Source organism: Sorghum bicolor, chromosome 6 (genome assembly GCF_000003195.3).
Source record: "Sorghum bicolor cultivar BTx623 chromosome 6, Sorghum_bicolor_NCBIv3, whole genome shotgun sequence".
Classification (NCBI taxonomy): domain Eukaryota; kingdom Viridiplantae; phylum Streptophyta; class Magnoliopsida; order Poales; family Poaceae; genus Sorghum; species Sorghum bicolor.
Genome location: NC_012875.2, coordinates 50,245,620 through 50,265,347, shown reverse-complemented (window position 1 = coordinate 50,265,347; position 19,728 = coordinate 50,245,620). Strand labels below are relative to the sequence as shown.

At 42.2% G+C, this 19,728-nt stretch overlaps 1 protein-coding gene across 2 annotated transcripts; it reads left to right on the top strand.

Annotated features, from left to right (window-relative positions):
* LOC8075904 lies at positions 7,454-13,257 on the top strand. Of its 2 annotated transcripts, none has more exons than XM_002448092.2 (6): positions 7,454-7,725; positions 9,555-9,683; positions 10,085-10,161; positions 10,305-12,050; positions 12,196-12,382; positions 12,466-13,257. In XM_002448092.2, exons 2-6 carry the CDS (start codon positions 9,575-9,577, stop codon positions 13,167-13,169), a joined length of 2,823 nt encoding a protein of 940 aa, XP_002448137.1. In that variant the 5' UTR covers positions 7,454-7,725; positions 9,555-9,574; the 3' UTR covers positions 13,170-13,257. The 2 variants fall into 2 exon arrangements, with proteins under 2 accessions (XP_002448137.1, XP_021317899.1); XM_021462224.1 differs by lacking the exon at positions 7,454-7,725 and adding an exon at positions 8,268-9,469 and having other exon boundaries at positions 12,466-13,253.

Below are 19,728 nucleotides of genomic sequence, written 5' to 3'. Positions count from 1 at the left end.
CGTATGATTCAACTTCAACATGTCTCTAAAGCGATTGAAACAATTGAAACATAGAATTGCAACATGGAGAGAGAGAGAGAGAGAGCGCTTGACGTGGGGAGCACCATGGCCACCAGGATAGGGGGAGCTCGGGTCACAGAGTGTGAGATGATGCCACCAGGACTAGGGAGGATGCCGAGCGAGGGTGGGGAAGAGTGCCGCGCTAGGTTCAGCGGCTTCTGGTGGGAGAGGATGCCACGCCAGGGGAGGATGTTGTGCTAGGGGAGGGTGCTGGGGGAGAGGGAGGACGGCAAGGGAGACACTGGGGCGAGGGAAGGACACCGCGCATTGACTCGTTGGGGGTTGGAGGAAGCCGCGCTTGGGGTGGGGAAGGGCATCGCACGCATCAGCGAGGGTGGAAGGGCAACATGCGTGGGCAGAGTGTGGGAGAGGGCATCGCACCAGGCTAGGTTGAATCCTCTGGAGTTCGAGGAAGAAAGGCAGCGGCTGTTATTTTAAGAGGAAGAGTAGAGTCGAGTCGATAAGAATGCACCGCATGCGGATGGAGCACGTTCAGCAGAAAAAAAAGGGGCAGAGTGGGCGCGCGGTCCGTCCGGCGTGGACGGACGCCCGTCCTCAATCATTACCGTTCTCGATTCCGCATTCCAACAGTTGACTCTTTGGACGTCACAGCCCAGGCCGTCAGGCACTCAAGCCCTACTCCAAAGAGTCGACTACTAGTACTCCTACTCGGATGTTTGTTATCTTAAAAAAATAATTATAATAAAGAACTACTCCAGTACTACTCACAAGTCAGAAGTCAGAACGACGACACAGTGGCAACAAATCGTCTGTCTCGTACACCACCACTATAGTATTTTTGACGAACACGGCCCCTCGTCACATGTGGCTGTTGGGTGCTGGCTTCGTCAACGTTTGTTCTCAGAGTTTCAGACCGGTAGCGGTAGACCTGCTGTAATTATTTTGTACAGTAGGCCGGACAGGACAACGAGGAAAGGTCCAATCGCTTTGACAAATGACAATGTTGGACGTTTTGCCTCGGAAACTGACCATAGGCTACTAGGCAGGAATATCGGTCTCCCGGTAGATCAGGGCCTTGTTTAGTTCAAAAAATAATTTACAAAATTTTTCAGATTTCCCGTCACATTGAATCTTTAGACACATGCATGAAGTATTAAATATAGACAAAAATAAAAACTAATTGCACAGTTTGGTCGAAATTGACGAGATGAATCTTTTGAGCCTAGTTAGTCCATAATTGGACAATATTTGTCAAATACAAACGAAAGAGCTACAGTATTGATTTTGCAAAATATTTTGGAACTAAACAAGGCCCAGAATGAAAAGAGGATGGATAAAAAATTAACTGTTCAAATTCAAACTGGAAGCGTCCCGGGTTCATTAGCGAGTACTGTAGGGCGTTCCGGCCCTAGCTTCCCGGCGGCTCTCAAACCAGAACTGCTGAATACTCCCTCTGTCCATAAAATTTTGCAATCCAAGAGTTCAAAATTTTCCAAAAAAAAAACGCTAATGGTGGGGGACCCACATCCACAGCACCACCCAGACCGCTGCCAGCTCACGCACAAGACTTGGGCATGGTTCAGTTTAAATTTTGTATTAGGCACAGGGAAGCTTTGGTTGTTTCTCAACTGTTTCTAGAGGCTTCTAGCCAGAACTTGAGCCTATGTATGGACACGTGTACTCTAGCTGCAAATTTTTAGTGCCAAATAATTGTGAACGTGAATTTTGGTGTAGTGTAATGTCAAATTAATTATAGGGGTATTTTGGTCATTTGACATGGTCCTTGTTACCTCCTTTTGGTCCTACGATTGCAATATTTTATGGACGGAGGGAGTGCGTACTATGCGTTCTCCGGCCATTCGTGTCAAAAGAAGAGACGACGATGGCAGCAGTATATATGACACGATGCCAAGGTCTTTTAGTTCACCTAAAAATCAAAAACTTTTTAAGATTCTCTGTCACATCAAATCTTGCAGCCCATGCATTGAGCACTAAATATTGATGAAAATAAAAACTAATTACACAGTTTACCTATAAATCACAAGACGAATAAAAATAAAAGTGCTACAGTAGCGAAATCTAAAAAAATTTCACAACTAAACAAGTCACAAACGCATAACATGAAACTCCAAGAAAAAGGACTCCGCTCGATCGTACACCGCAGCAGCGGGATCGGACGGAGGAACACCCGCTCAGACACGCGCGCGGGAAAGCGGCGCCTCCCTCCTGCTGCCTGCTGCCTGCAGCCGTTAGCCGCCAGCCATCCGGCGGCCCCGCCGCCGCCCAGTTCGAGTTCGAGGTGGGCTGGAGAGGGCATGTGACCGCCAGGGGAATCTTTACCCTACACTGCACCGCTGCCCGCTGCAGGCAGCGCGTCCTCCCTGCGCTCTTGTCGTCTCGCCGGCTCGGCGTCCCCTGCTGGTACGCAGTGCAGGCGTGCAGCCAGCAGGCAGGCCCCCGTCCGGGTCCTCTCTTCAGGCACACGGGCCACGGCACACAGCACGCGGCACGCCCCCGGGCCGATACCAGTTCCATCATCATACACGTACCGCGATGCAACGCGCCATGCGTGCCGCGCTGTATGTAGGTTTCCATCCCAATCGACAATCGTGCAGGTCCCCTCCAGGCTCCACCAGCCTCGTCCATCAGATTCAGATGAGCCCGCGCGCGGCCGCGGCTAGCTGCCGTTAGTTACAGACCGACCGTGTGCCCCGGGAGCGAGCCTACCGTCCGCTGAACCGATCGGCGGGCCGGGGCAAGAACCTGAGTGTGACACGGGCGAATCTGGTGGCTGATGCGAGGCCGTCGTCGTCCCGATTGATTGACCAGGAGGCGATCGAGATCACTCGCTACACAGCTGCACACGGTAGGTCACTGCAAGGGAGGCCAGAGACCAGGAGGCAGAGAGAGTCACCCAGAGAGGGCCGGGAAAGCTTCGGCCCGTCCGTTCCATTCCATGGCCGGGGTTTTCTTCCGTTCTGTCTAGGCTTGCTGCTGCCTGCAAGCTAGCCGCAACCGCAAGAAGAGGATTGGAGGATTTGCATCCTTGGAGTGGAGTAAGGTTGAAAAGAAAATCGCTCTATTGTTTTCATTTTCATATTTTTAGACGAAAACGGAAGCGGAAGCCGGACAACCGGGAGCGAAAACGGTAGCGGGATAAACGGTAATACGAAAACAGGTAAATACGATCGAAAAATAGACGGAAACGAGTGGTAAGCGAAAATTTAAACCGGAACATGTAAGCCGCATATGATAGCGCAAATACAGAGACCAAAATGCAATACCAAATATCAAATATGCACTGATTAGTGACTAGCGACCACATTAATACAATACCATATATCCATAGTCCATAGATCACAATTCACACAAATATAAATTATACATATATCGCATAAGAACATATTCATAGTCCTTATATCACAATTCACACAAATATGAATTATTCATACATCGCATAAGACAAGAGATATTTTGGGCCATATTGGGCTTAGGGATTATGTTAGACTACTTTTCCATTTTTATGAAAAACGGGATATCCCGGTAAAAAACGGGATTCCGCAAATACGGACGGAAAAACGCTCTACCGTTTTCGATCCCGCTCCCGTTTTAACCCGTCCCGTTTCCGTTTATCCCAAAAAAACGAAAACAGACGGGAAAATACGGCATACGGTAGCGAAATGAGATTTATCCCGTCAGTTTTCAACTTTACAGTGGAGGGCGACACGACAACGCAACACAACAAAAAAATCCCAGAGTCGCTCCACCTACCGCCATCGATCGCGTCGCTTGATTGGATGGGTCATTCCATTTGCCCTGCTTCTCGTCCGCATAACCCAAAACTGTCACGTCCGGATTTCACTCCGGCAAACAAACGCATGTGCACGGTCCACGGTGCCGAGACCAGTCTCGGTTGATAGTTTCATGGTATAGTTATCAAGAAAACCGAGTTATATAAGTTTTATAGGGATGAAATTCCACTCTCATTTAATGAAACTTTTTTATTTAATGACCCTGCCAAGTCAGTAAATTTGCTTATGTGGCACCCTATTTAGGCCTTGTTTAGATGCACCCAAAAACCTAAAACTTTACAAGATTTTCCGTCGCATCGAATCTTGCAGCATATGCATGAAACATTAAATATAGATAAAAAAAGATAACTAATTGCACAGTTTGTCTGTAAATCACGAGACGAATCTTTTAAGCCTAGTTACTCCATAATTAGACAATGTTTATTAAATAAAAACAAAAGTGCTACAGTGTCAAAATTAAAAAAGTTTTTAGATCTAAACAAAGATTTAATATGCATGACACTCTCATTCCGGCAAATCCGTACGCGTGACGTGTCTGAAAATTTAGATGTTTGACTTTAATTCGTTTCCTTCCCTAATCCCTAGTTTATACTACTACTTTGAAACCTGCATATTATTTTGATGTGTAACCTTACGGCGTGTAGGTATTAGAGATAGATAGAGCTAGAGATCATGTTTACGATACATTTGGCATGGCTCGACATCTTTGTTTCTCGTTACATTGTGCGGAGAAGCTGGAACTGGTGAAACCCTTCACCGACTCTTACTTCATCATTTTGAAAAAAAGAAGAAGAGAAGAGCAACAACTATTTGTTTTACACGAAGAAATCAGAGCTAAAGTTGGCCAGAGTTCCACTAAATAGGACCTTAAATGGATGATGAGAACTAATAAATGGGTAGGTAATGAGTCCAATTCTCTTTTTGTCCTTTTTTCCTAACTTTATATCTCTTCCTCTAATTTGAAATGGTACTATCTAGATATCACCGCACAACTAGGATATGGTACTCTCGTAGATTCTTGTGCTTAAACAAAGAAGACCTTATTCCTTTTACTATTTTTCAACTCTTAAATCAATTGATACACGGCTCTAATCATGGGACATTATTTGGCTAATTGACTAGCATAATTCTCATCTGAGCATTTCAATCCATGGTTTCTTAATAAACTCTTGTGGTACTAAAGTACAAAAAGACAACAAATGATGTAATGCCTAGGACACCTGAGTATTATAGTAGATCAGCCAATGAAAGCAAATACAATAGATGGTTGCAAGTGGATTTTATACTAAAGTGAAGGAGAGAGAAGAGAAGTAAGCTAGGCCATTCCCAGTGCTAGATTTTATTGTACTGTTTTCAAGAGTAACTTATATAGTTCAATAGTTGTATGTGATAAAATGAAACAAGGCCATACTAATTCCATTTGTTTCACAAGTTCATAGGCCTATACATTTAAATGTTGCATGGTGGTATGAGATGAAATGCTTTCATTGGAGTTTTACTTGATTTCAAAGGCATGGAGATGAAAAAAACCCACTTTCACTGCAGTTTCACTCTACTCCTTCCGTCCACATTTAACTTCACATCTGAGGTTCAAAAAAAATCTCCAAATAAAAGGTCTCGATGGCATCCGAAGCTACCAGACTGGGACTGCTGGTGGCTGCAACCTGTACTACAGGCGTGCAAATAAAAAATGCGAACTTGCCGGAGTGCTCCTGTCCACACGTTTCAGTCCCATCTGAGCAGAGGCAAAAGAAGAAGAAGAAGAAGAAGAAGAAGAAGAAGAAGAAGAAGAAGAAGAAGAAGAAGAAGAAAGGAAACAAAAAATCCCATCTGTACCATGCCAGTGATGTGAGCCCCACTTTTAGGGGTAGCATTGTAATTTCACATGTATAGTATCTTTCACATTTGAATCCTATATGTGAAGTTAATTATGGACGGAGGGAGTAGTTTCTAATGTGTTGAAAACCATACACGTCGGGTTTCATATGGATAAAACTCATCTTCTTTCTCTCCTCGTAATTCTTGTGCTACTGCCTCCATCCACAAAAAGACGCAATTATGAGATTTGTGCAAGTGAAGCTAGCTTAACTTCGACAAAGTTTATAATAAATAGTATTAACTTTTATGTCGCTACAAAAATAGATTTCATAATTAATTTAATGATACTTATCATATATCATAAATGTTAGTCCTTTTATATAAATTTGGTCAAACTTTAAATCGTTTTACTCAAAAAAATAAGAATTGCGTCTTTTTTTAGACAAAGGGACTACATAAAAAAAATCTGATGTGTCACCTTATTAAATGAGAATAGAAGTCTCGGTGGTATTGACTAAGATTATAGTCAGTTGATGCACGAGCTCCAAGAAACTTTGTGAAAGAAGAAAATGACTATGTATTAATAATGATGGAGTATTCTTAGTAGCTAACTATTATAATAATAGACTTAAATATAAGTTATAAATGTACATACAACCAATGGAAACTAGTATATTATTACTTCATTGGCATACTCTATGAGCAACATCAATACCCCCTTTTACGTGGAATGTTTCTTCTTTGGTTCCTATGAGGTTATATTGGACTTTGGGTTTGGGGGGGGGGGGGGGGGCTTGGACATGGAATGCTCCCCTCTGGCTCCAACAAGCTTATTTAGACCCATTAGCTGCTAATATTTAGCTAGGTAATGGTTCATAGCTAACGCTTGTTGGGATCTATTAGCATTAAGAACCAGTAGCTAAATTCATACTAGTGGATTTAATAAACCTACTAGTTATTAGCTATAAGAAATTCTATTAGTCGGTTTTGGAGTTGCTAATAGGTGCTAATAGTTTATATGCACCTTTAGGTTGATCCAAACAGTCTTCTACTAAAAATTAGCTAGCTAAAAGATAATAACTATTAGCTAGATAATTTCTAGTAATAATGTATCAAACGTGCCCTAATAATAGCTAGCTAACTATTAGTTGATTTAGGGTCTATTTGGATCTATTAGCACTAAAAATTAGTGGCTAAAGTTAATATTAGTGAATCCAAACATATCTGCTAATAAAACCGCTAATTATTAGCTGAGGGTTACTAACTATTAGTTTCATTAGCGGGTTTGGAGTTGCTAATAGGTGCTACTAGTTTATATGCACCTTCAACTCACTATCCAACCACCTATTAGCAGGTAGATCCAAATGATCCATACTCATTATTAGCTAGCTACAAAATAGCAGCTACTAGCTATTAGCTAGCTAATTTTGAATGCTAAGGAAACTAAACAGGTCCTTAGCCTTTTAACTAGTGAGAAAAGCAGACCCTGAAAAAAAAAACGGAGGCACAATCACTGTTACGCGATACATTTTGGGGGGGAACTTGGTAGTAGTCACTGAATAAACAACGGTAGTCTCACCCCCATACGATTAGCAGTTTGCCAAGCCTGATCGTGCAGTGCCCCGTAATTCGTGCCACTTCCTTGCATTGCATTGCAGTCCAGTCCAGTTTCTCCTGCACTCTTCTTCATCCAGCCAAGAGCCACCAATCCAACCACAGCCGGCGCCCACCATCATCACCACTTTTCGGGTTTGGTATTTCCCGCACGCACGCACGCACGCACGCAACGCAACGCACGTACGCGACGCGGGCCACGAAGGGAGACGTGAGAGTGGTGGTGGTGGTGGTGGTGGGCACCCGAAGCCAAGCAAAGCGGAACGAAACGCAAAGCTAGCGGGGAAGAAACAACAAGGAACAGTTCACAAGAGGAGCTGGGCTGAGATCGATCAATCCATCCATCCCCTTCCTTCCACACCAACCTCCCACCGCGTCGCTTAGCGCTCGCTCACCACTGCTCTGCTCCGTCCCGCGTCGCGCCCCGCGCCGGCGAATGCTCCGGCCCTCCTCGCCGCAGGTGAGCTCCTCCCAATTCTGCCTGTTATTACTCTGTCGCTCACTCTCCTCTCTGCCTCCCTCTGTTCCGGGAATACGGGAGATACTGGTGGCCGGAAACCTCCCTTTCTTGTTTTTTTCCATCCTCCTCAGATCTTTTCTTCCGTTTTTTGGGTAACTTTTCACCGCAAAAAATTGTGCTTCCGAGTATTAGATTCTTCGCCTTGACTGCGGATTGCGTGCTGCATTGTTTGGGGTTTAATCCTGTTTCGGTGATGTGCCTGCTGCATTTGGTGCTTGTGGGTTCAGTGGCGAATTTTGGGGGTCCAATCTCTGCGCAAAAGGAGAATCTGGAGATCTGAGCGCAGTTTATGGTTCGCCAGGTCCGAATTCCCATCGGTGCCGGCGTAAAAGCGCCGCCTTTGCCAGGCTCCCGTTCCTTTCCGCTCCCGCGCCCGAGAATTTATTGCTCGAACGCGCGTCCCCTCCGCCGTCAGTCACCCTGCAGCTGCAGGCCAGTCGCGACGCCCTCTCCTCTGACGAGCAGCCCCAGCCCGGCAAAGACGCAGGCTTTGCAGTTTAAATGCTCGAGCTACTAGCATTTACCTGCAAGATTCCTTCCCCCTCTGGCGTCTCTCTGCATCGCGCGGTTGGCCGGCTCTGAACTCCCGTCCTGCATTGCCCGTGCGGTCCTCGTAGTCGTGCTCGTGCCTCTCGATTGCTGCATAGAGTTGGCCTGTTATTTTAGCTGCGTTTCAGCGTTTCTGCTTGGAAACCTTCGAGTTCATGGTGTGTTTCTTCTGCAAGAACCGCAGACTTCGGTAAGGGGTTTCCTTTTGCTTTTGCTTTCGGAGAATTCGTTTGGGCTTGAGCATATGTCTCATTGGTTTCCATTCTTCCTAGTTTTGTACGTTTTCTCGTCTTTTTATCATCGTCTCTCTGTCTTTCCACCGATTAAATTTGCAGAGAACAAAATTGGGTCTTAAAAAAATGTGCCACTAGTGGTATCTCGTTATTCTCACTGTCGCCAGCCACTGCATCCTTCTGTTGTTGTCGTCGACTGCATCGTTCTGTAGTTGTCTTACTCACCACTGAGCTCTGATTAACTTAATCCTAGCTCGAGCTTTGGTATATCCTTATCCCATAGAGCACAAAGCTGTGTCCCTTTTGCCTTCTCTCACCTCTGAGCTGTGAAGTTTAGTTTACCACTGTGTATCTGGCACCAAAAGTGCAACCTTTAAAAGGCTTTTCGTGCTGAAAGATTCCTTTTGATCATAATCATAGATTTGTACTAATTAGTTTTCAGCTCGGTGCATTGGCTTTATGTTACCACCTGATCTTTGCTACATTCCACTTTTCCATCTTGCCTGTTGTTCTGTCACCATCGTTTCATATCGTTGGGCGTGCCGGCTAACTTCCTTTGGTTTCTATAAACAACAACAGGGCCATGAACTGTGCTCTGCTCCCCTTGCACAATGTATATGGCCTATGCCTGCAAAAGCCCAGCTTTAGGCATGTGTGTTTTCTCTGAAAGGACAGCATCTTGCTACAGCGATATACTCTGAGTCTGACGTCGTGCCCGAGTTCAAAATTAAGGCTTGAAAATTTTCAAAAATTGATGCTGATGCTAAGACCTAGGAGCACCCCAAAGCTCTTGACTCTGGTTAACTGTCTATATATCCACCCACTCCGCTAGTGGATGGTACCAGCTAACTGTCTATGCTCCTGTCTTTCAGTTAGACTTCTCTAGGCTTTATAGATCTCAGGTACAAGCTTACTGTAGTTGGTAAAGTTTCATTTTCTTCATGTCCTTGCACTTATATCCTTTTTTGCCATAACTAATATTTTCAGGAGTATGTATAAATGTTGCCATGCTTGGAGGTCGCGTTTATGATCAGAAGAAGGCAATGATCAACTTATTCGACCTCAGTGCAGGGATGTCTAGCACGAACGTGCTCACAGATCGAGCTCGTACAGATGGTACATAAGTTTCTTCCACTTTGTATTTTTGTTGCAAGGCTGTTGAATGCAATGCTCTACAAGACTTGATTTTAATTATCGTCTCTACTGGTGGAAAATAATACATTTCTAGAAGTGGTACTACTTAGTGCTGGTGATATCTTTTGCAATTGGCCTGGGACAAATATTTCCGATGTCCTCTTTTGTGTGGGACTAGATGGCATTGTTTCTTCTGGACAAGATTCCTTTGCACCATGTTTGCAATTTTTCAATCTAGAAGATGATATGCTTGACTTGTCTTTTTCTTCCTTGTTTTTCCCCTTCTTATATTAAAAGTATTCGAGGTTCTCTTGCTCCTTTGAACCATGCAAGGACTGATTATCAGAACTGAAATTTCTCTACGTTCTGCTTGGATATTTCAGGTTCTCCAGCATGTAGAAACAAGCAAGCTGTCAAGAGAACAGTTGATTCTGCTAAAGTCTATGCCGATGATAAAGTAGTAAGTGACATGTCGTATCTGCCCTGATTTATACTAACATTTTCTTTAGGTATTTTTTTCTATTAAATATAACGGCGAGAGCCTACTAAATATCATTGAAGTGATACATTTTTTGTGTTCTAATAATAAGAATATTGGTGCAGGGAGCTAGTAACTGGAGCTCATCAAGAAATAAATCAAATGCATCTCCATTGAATGTGGCATTAGAAAAGGAGATGTCCAAGGAATTGGAGGCAAAGAAGTCACCAAGTGTGGTTGCCAGATTAATGGGACTTGAAGAAGATCTACCTGGCCAAGAGCCAACATTACATTTTCCTAAAAGAAATGTGAAGAAAAGACATTTAAATGGCAATTTAGTCGAAACAAACAATCTCCATCAACATCAAGAGCAGTACCATTCCAGTATGACAACATGTGACAAACACATAGGTCCCAACGAAACAGTTGAATTTAAGGATGTTTATGAAGTCAGTGAAGAACCATTGAGAACATACCATCTTCAGGACCAAACTTTTCCTAGGGAAATGTCTTCCAGGAGCAAGAGGGACATAAGGATGGAAATTGTTCGTCAGAAGTTCATGGAAGCAAAGCGTCTTGCTACAAATGAGAAACTCCTCCATTCAAAGGAATTTCAAGAAGCTGTTGAGATTCTAAGTTCTAATAGAGATTTGTTTCTTAAGTTTCTTGAGGAGCCAAACTCTACTTTCTCAAAGCAGCTAGCTGGACTTCACAGAAGCCCGTCACCACCTCAGACAAAGCGTATTACTGTGCTGAAACCAACTAAACTTGTTGAGAGTGAATACAGAAGGGAAATCAGAACACACAGAATAAATGAAGAAAATGAACACGTGATGCGGAGGACACACCGGAGATCTCATTCAGAAGAAGTTAATTTATCCCAGCCAACTAGGATAGTGGTCCTGAAGCCTAGTCCTGGCAAGCCTAGTAGAACAATGGCCAGGCTAACACCCCAAGCAGCCCCAGCTCAGTTGACTGAGCAGATAGGTTTTTATGGAGGTTTAGAAGATGACAATTACCTGCCAGATGGTCTACATCGGCGGGATGAGTCTTTATTATCTTCTGTATACTCAAATGGCTATGGTGGAGATGAAAGTTCTTTCAGCAGATCAGAAGTTGACTACATTGATGAAGAAGATGGTAACCTAAGTGACTCGGAGATTGTTAGCCCAGTGTCGCGGCATTCATGGGATCACTTCAAAAGATACAACAGTCCTTACTCAGGCTCAACTTTTAGCAGAACATCACGGTCACCTGAGTCATCTGTGATAAGGGAAGCCAAAAAACGGCTTTCAGAAAGATGGGCGTCAGTAGCATATAATGAGATCAACCAAGAAAAGGTGCAATTACCAAGAAGCTCAAGCACTTTGGGAGAAATGCTTTCCCTTCGAGGAGTCAAGAAAGAAGTTGGTGGTATGGGTTCTGTTTCAAGTGGTCGGCCATGTGATGCAGAGAATGAGATGACCCTGCAGGCTACGTGTATAACTGCTCTTAGAGAGAATGAAGGAGATGGTCAGAGCTCTCCAAAGACTTTAGCAAGATCAAAATCTGTCCCAGTGTCATCGTCCATGTTTGATAACATAGCACCAAATGCCCCATCATCCAATTGTGAAGGCTGTAAAACACCAAACTTGGCTACAAGGTCAGATAAAGCTAAGTCATCATTCAAAGGGATAGTTTCGAGTTTTTTCTTCCCTAAAAGTAAAAGGCAGTCAAAAGAGAAAATCATCCTATCTTCTAGCTCTGATGGGAAAGTTGAAGTCACTTGTTTTGGCAGCATGAAACCACAGGGTGGTCATGATATTGGTGCTATGCCATTTTGTGAGGACAAAGCTGATAGTTCTACTACTCAAACAATATGTTCTTCAAAAGTAAGCACTTAACTCAAATTATTTGGCTATGCCCTTACTGTTCTTTTTTCTTGTTGCTTTGATCATTTCTGCTATAATTTTCTGTGACTATTTTTTTCCTCTACTTTTGTTATCCTCAGTAAACTGACGATGAGACATGCTGCAGGATATTGTTTCTATTGAAGTACCTATTTCTTCCGCCTGTCCAAGCGAACATCTTGATGTACTGAGATCAGGTGGTCTGAATGGTAGCTGTGATAAGCCTAGTCCTACTTCAGTTCTTGATGTATCATTTGAAGATAGCAACATTAATGAATCTGAATCATCAAGAAGCATTCCTTGTAGCAATGAGAGTAAGTCTTGCTCCCTCTTTTGACTTGTGCGTTTACTATTGCTTCCTTGTTTTTATACTAACTACTTCTTTAACATACCATAGGAATTGCCTTACGATCTGATGCAATTGAATCTATCACACGCTCATTATCATGGGAGGATATGAGCTCAACTTCACCTTTACTTGATTTGACAAACTTAACCCCTCTCTCAAGCATGGACAATGATGAACTTGAATGTGTTGCCTTTGTACAAAAGATTGTATCATCTGCTGGGTTAGGTGATCTGGAGTTGGGTATGGTCTTCACAGGTTGGTACTTGCCTGATTGCCCTCTAGACCCTGCATTGTGTGACAAATTATTGGACCGGAAGGAGGAGGCTGCTAAGTCAAGGGAGCGAAGGTCGAACCAAAAGCTTCTTTTTGATTATGTGAATATGGCATTAGTTGAGATTGGCCATGACACCTTACTATCTGCCTACCCCTGGAGGCAAGCGCACTCAATGGCCTGGAAGGAGACCCTTCCTCAAGCTTTGGTGGAAGAAGTACCACAGCATATGAGGGACTGGCTCTATGGACTAGGAAAGTTTGCGGTAAATGAGAACGACGACGCTGGATCAATACTGGAAAGAATCATGCAGCAGGAGGTGGAAGGAAGAGGTTGGGTGAAGTCCATGAGATGGGAATTGGATGAAATCATGGAGCAGATTGCAGGGAAGGTGCTGGAGGAACTAGTAGAAGAAGCCACGGAGGATCTCGGAATTTGTTCTCTGTGGCCAGAAACGCCATTGACGATACCGAATCTGTAGGTAGCAATTGCTCTATGTATGAGAAATGAGAACTGCTCTTAAAATTATTTTGTGCTGAAAAAAGTCTCGAGTATCTTCATCTCTTGTATTTATGTTCACGTAGTTGTTACTGTAGTACTTCTGAATCGCGCTAGAGACTGTAGAATTTGCTGTTCTATAGGGAATAGACAAAAATAAAAATAAAAAATAAAAACCCCACCAATACTAGTGCATGACAAACCTTTTTTCAGCATAGATGTTTGGATAGTGTCAGTAATTTCCTATTCCTTGAGGAAAGTTAAGAAATTCCAGGTCTCATCACCCACGTGGCTTTGACTTTTAATGTTCTACAGGACAACACTGTTCCACAAATCCTTAGTTTAAGCTTGAAACCTGGGAATTCTATGGAGAGAGACCTGGAGTCCCCCTTATTGGCAATAAATTCCAAAATCCATGTTGCCGCATTAGCGTTTCACAGTCTGAATTTGGAATCCGCTGGCATGTGTTGGGTCCCCATGCCCGTGAATTTGGCGAGAATCCATAGAGCCGGATGCTGCCAAAGGAGAAAGGCCTGTTTCTGGGGCTGATTATCTAGCATCTAGCAAGACAGGCTCTCCATGGTCCATGCACCTGAGAGGTGTTATCATGCTGAAATGATGAGCTGCTAACTTGTTCTCTTCTCACTGTTGTTCTCTGCCGGGTATCTCGTCACATCTGGATGTTGGAAATGGAAGGGTAGCCTAGCCTCTCACCGGCAGTTACACATATTACAACTTCCATTCTTGAATGTCTACATACAATTCCATCAAAAAATGTCTACATACAAATAGGATGCGTGAGCCTTGTCTTCTCGATCTCGATGCACATGGTTGTCTTTCACAGATTTCTAGCTAATTATGCAACTGCATGCTTCAGGGGAAAACAATGTTGGACATTTCAATAAGCTAAAGTCTTCAACTTAACATGTTTAGTCATTTTTCAAATAAAGTTGTTTTAGCAGTTGAAACCTTTAAAAGTCGTTCTTGATTGGAGCTGGAGCCTTTTGCGGGCCAAAGATATCAGCAACAAAGATAACAATGTTGGGTTGGGTCCATTTGGCAGCCTCGCGCAGCAGCACAATTACACAACGCTGTAGGGCCTGAGGAGCCTGGACCTTTTTTTTTTCTACACCTTTATTTTGGCCCACGCCTTTTGTTTTCGGTGGTTGTTGGGCCTCTCTTTCCACCGCATCAGCCTTATTACATTATTTTGGTCCATCCATTCCAGTGTAGCTCATATATCATTTATATGCTTGATCATATGTTTCTCCACTGCACCTATCTTTCTCTTTTATTTTTTTATTTCCCTCTATTACGTTGATTTTACTTTTCCTTTTTATTTTTATAATTTTAGTCTCCAATTTTATTTTTTTATTTTAGTCTAATTAAAAATTTTCTTGATGATTTTTTATTTTTATTTTTTCTGTTGCATGAGATGTCCTATGTTGTTCTTATAGTGATCTTGAGATGTTCCATCAAGTACTCTAGATTGTTTCTCATAGTATTGATATCCATTCATGGTGTATTTTGCAAAGTTTCTATAGTGCCCTTGAGATATTCGACCATGTATTTTGGGTTATTAATATAACTATATTGGATGTTCCATGCTTATTATCTACACAATACACATGAGATGTTCTATGGTGTATTTTATGTTGTTCGCGTAAATATCCATGCATGCTCTTTTTTCCCTATAACACATGATTTTCCTTTTCTTTTTTTATTTCAATGTATCTTTTTCTTGATCCAAGATCTTTTAGTGATTTTCACTTGAACTATTTTCTTATATAATATAATACAATTGTTCCCATAGTATTTACGATCGGTATCCTGAATTACTACTAGAGTATTCATGATGTATCTTGTATTGTTTTCATAATATATTCTTGAGATGTTATATGTTGGATTCTCTTTTTTTTGAAAGTATCCATTTGTCCATACATGTTTTTTCAATGATCCTATAATACCTGTGAGATGTTCATGATGTATTTTCTGGTTGTTCATGTACTATGTTGGTGATGTTCTAAATGTATTTTTTTATTGTTCCCATAAGATCTTCTATGGTGCATTTTAATTCATTTGCTTGGTATCTATGCGACATTTGTGGTATAATTTAATTGCTACCATTATGCATGAAATATTTTTCATTTTCTAATAATGGCTATGAATATTATGGAATACCATCCGCCTAAACCTATAACTTTATTCTTCTAAACATGGAATAATATTCTCATAATCCTATAATATTTTTCTTATGAAAGTGAAATATATTTTTCCTAAATGTAGGACATTGCTCTTGGATAAATTCAACTTTATAAGAATAGAGCAAAAGCGTTGTATACAATTTGTTTGTTCTTGCCCTTGGATAAATTCAACTTTATAAGAATAGAACAAAAGCGTTGTATACAATTTGTTTGTTACAATTCACCCTGGGCACAAGATACCGAGAACCAAACTGAAAATACTAAGAACCGAACCGAAAGTACCGAAACCAAATTTTTCGGTACCTTGTTCGGTTCCTGATTTTTAGGAACCGAATTTACCGAGGTAAATTCGATACTATACCTCGGGGAACCGAATTTACCAAAACGTGATGAGTTTGAGTGTAGTTATATTATTAATAGCACTATTTTAGCCTATTATATTTTGTATATATGGTACTCTACTCATATAATTTTGTGGACTTGCATATGTATGTATTTTGCACTATTATTCTCTATGAAATCATTTTCAAATTATGTTAAAATTAGCTTTTAATCCTGCTATTACATGTTTATGGGATCACTTCAGTATTTTTTGGTAAGTACCGAAACCGAACCGAAAGTACCGAAATCGAATTTTCTCGATACCGATTTTTAGAAGGAACCGATCGGTACCTATTTTTCAAGGAACTGAATTTCCATGAGAACCGAAGTACCAAACCGAACCGAAGTACCGAATGCCTAGGGTGAGTTACAATCGTAAAATGAGGGAGTACAAATGCTCCTGTACCTATTCAGGAGAAAATAATGGTATGTAAAAATGATGGTCAGCTTCGAGAGAAAAATATTGCAGACATAAGTGTTTTCTTTTGTTTGTACAAAATGTTTGTTGGGGATATAGATCCTGGTATCATCTAGGAAGACTTGTCTGACAAGTAGAGAAATAGTAGGACTTAGTATATGTTGGGGAAAGCCCATATGGTATATGGGTCAACTCCCACTTTGAAGAGGTCCAATAGAGGTTAGTGTAGTGATTTATCAAATTCACCATCATCGAGGGGTCATCTATAAATTGTCGTTGCCTATATATAGTGCCAAGAGCATGAGGGCAAGGGGTCTCTCCCTCCTAGTCTCATTTGCAAACCTTAGCTGCCAAACTATCTCCTCTCTCTCTCTCTCTCTTATCTTCTCCCCCCTTCTCTCTCCTAGACCTATTTGGAAATGTAGTGTCCACTGACATGTCCCTACAAAGGAGAAAAATCTATCCCAAACAACTTATAAGTAGGAGGGAAGCAAATCCAAATTTACATGTTTAAAGGGGTTCAATATTTGGTTTCCTAGATGGAGATAAAAATTAAATTAGAGCTCCCTCCACATCCCCTCCTGTTCCTCTGCCCTCTCCCTCTATCGCATCAGCGTAGCATTTCACGCCCACGAAAGAACCTCCCCGTCGTGCATTGCTTCAGCGACAATGACCTCATCTACGCTCTCTAGAGTGAAGAGGCAATCACGATAGGGTGAGCTCATAGGGGATTGGAGAATTTTCAAGAAGAGGACTAGTAAGAGCAAGTGGTTCAATTTTGAAAAATATGGCGGTGGCACGTGTTGAGTGCCATGGGATGCATATTGAGTATGTGCTTGCGGCAACATCGAGGAGTTCGCGTCGCGGTGAAGATATCTCATGAAGGACGTGGTGGCCGTTGGATGAAGATTACCTAGGTTGGACCATAACGCCATCAGGTTATGTGGTTTAACTCAAAATATCTGAGAGCAAAACTAGAATCGTATAATAGCCCTATTATATAGGATGAGGGAGCCTTCATCTCTCTTACCTCTCCCATTTTTCATTTTCTCCCTACCCTAGGTTTTCCTTCATCCAAGTGTTCTTGAGAGAGGTTCACTTGTGAAGAAATTGTAAGAACCGAGATTTTGGTTGGGAAAGGAGGTCCTGAATCGTCCTTGTGCCCTCCGAGATTTGGCAGCAAATCATGTTTTTTATTGTGTTTGTGTTCTTCGCGTTCTTTCCCTTATCCCTCTCGTTCTAAGCTTGATCCGTCATTTTGGAACTATTTTGATTCTTTTTTGTTGGCTTGAGCTATAAGGTGAGTTGAACCTTTCCACGAAAGGAAATCAATAAATTCCTCACGAGCTCGCAGATCGGGTTGATTTCTTGTCAAGGGTTCAAGAGCCCCTCTTTTTTCATTCCTTTTTGATTTCTTGTGGTTTGACTTTAAATAGGGTTATGATCTCTTAGAGGTAGCTCCCCTACTGCCTTGTGATCATGCTCACAAAGTTTGGTGGCAGTTGGTGTTGATTTGGTCGCAGATCGGGAAAATCACTTGTTTTCTATTCTCCGCGTGATTTGCAGATAGTCCGAGCCTGAACCGCGAACAGTCTACCAATTGGGGTTTGGCACAAATAGAACTTGCACCACCTGTCGGGTTTCTATCTTCTGAACTTTGGACAGTCCGAGGTTAAGTCACAGACAGTCCACCAACCCCAGTCAATTCTTTCTTCTCTCAGTTTCTTTGCTATAGTGGACAGCGGTTAGTTCGGCTATAATTCCTAGACAGTCCGACGATCAAGTTTCAGCATCAGACAAAACTATTTTTCTCGTTGTTGTTCCATTATTCGGTTTCTGCCAGTTGAACGTCAGACAATCTGACCCTCAACCCTAGACAGTCCAGGCCTCCCATGTGGACAGTCCGAACCTCCCACACAGACAGTTCGAGACTGTGCAGAGAAAGTTGTTTCCTCTCACTCTCGGAAGGTTTGATCTCTTCGGTGTCCGAGCTTTCTCCGTTGTGCCTAAGACTTCGGCTGAGTTATTTAGCTACTAGTTAGCTCGTGTATCTCACACCCTTTTTTGCTTCACTTGAGTGTGTATTGCTTTTGAGGGTTGAACTAGGGACAGTGGCCAAATATTTTAAAAAATTTTGAGGCTTCCATTCAAACCCTTTGGTCGCCATTTCTGATCACTTTAGCCCAATACTAAAAGCATCTTAAATTATCCAAGAGTTTACAGAACCCACTTCCAATCTTGATTTTAAAGAAGAGTGAAAAAAAACTGCTGTCCAATAACTCCCTAACAATCATTCTACACTTGGGAAAATTGATCTAGTCATGGCGAAATATCTGCACGTCGATCGGCCAATGATATGAAATGACATAGAGAAGAATAACGAGCAAGACATGATTCTCAATAGAAATATACAAGAGAGAAAGAAAGTATAAAAGCAAATATTGTGATCTGAAAATATCCAGGAATCTTGCTGCAAAATTATCTTCTATATTTTAGGATTGGTATTTTGAAAACTAATGGACAAACCCAACAAATATACTCTCAACTTGTTTAGCCACTTGAAAAACTCATTGATTTACCAATTATGGTTTTGTCAAAATTATAGTATTTTGGAGTTTTAGCACCTGTGATCTCTTTTTTTGACCATTGTTTTGTATATTTTGGCTTATCATATATAAAAACCACCACAGTTTACTAAAACTACATCTCGGCCCTAAACCTCATATTTTCGCCCATAGCAGAAGCGAATTCAATTTCTTATGGGCCGCACACGGGGCATTTGGGGACTGAGCTCCAACGACCTTGCCGATCCACTTTGGCACTTTTTGTGCTCAGTCGAGAGCGGGCTGTGACACTTGGCTGAGCAACTCTGGGCCAGCGCGGCATGACCCTCTTCTAATGCTCTCTAGGCATGTGAGGCATATCGGTACAGTAATTTTTTTTTGGCTCAAGCACGGCCTATGGCACGCTGGCACGTTTTTGGGTCGTGCTAGCCCAAGCACGGCTCTCAAAATTCATCTGCTAGTTTTCTTTTTTCACTTGTGATATAAAAAATATATATTTTGTGTGTACTATTTTAATAAAAGGTTTCATTATTTTTGCAATCTATTCAAGAATTATTTTTGTACAATTGTTTATGTGTAATTTTCGTGCCGTGCCGGCCCAAACATGAGCCAAAATGTGGGCCAAGCCATGTAACTCGCTGTGCCGAGATTATGGGCATGACACAACCCTCATGTTTATGTCGTACAAGCACGACCCAAAATATTTCATGACATGCCATGTTTTAGGTCGTGCCAAAAAATCGGGCCACGACTCGCCCTTAAATGGCACCGCCCAGAGTTCTGGGCTCCCAGCTCTATTGTAGACCACCAGTTCTGCTATTAAAAAAAAATGTAGACCCCAGTCAAACCAATCGAGCATGACACGGTGACACCTGCCGGACTTTGGAGGCTTGTTTCTCGTCAATCATAGGGCATAGTATTCAGTTCACGACCGGTTCCGGTAACGACCTGAGCAAGATTGCAAGAGCTAGCGAC

Bases quoted from the DNA above. Each gene is read 5' to 3' on its own strand.
- LOC8075904 (XM_002448092.2), top strand. From the start codon at position 9,575: ATGCTTGGAGGTCGCGTTTATGATCAGAAGAAGGCAATGATCAACTTA. The intron at 10,162-10,304 runs GTAAGTGACATG...ATATTGGTGCAG, and splicing joins TCTATGCCGATGATAAAGTA to GGAGCTAGTAACTGGAGCTC. The intron at 12,051-12,195 runs GTAAGCACTTAA...GACATGCTGCAG, and splicing joins AAACAATATGTTCTTCAAAA to GATATTGTTTCTATTGAAGT.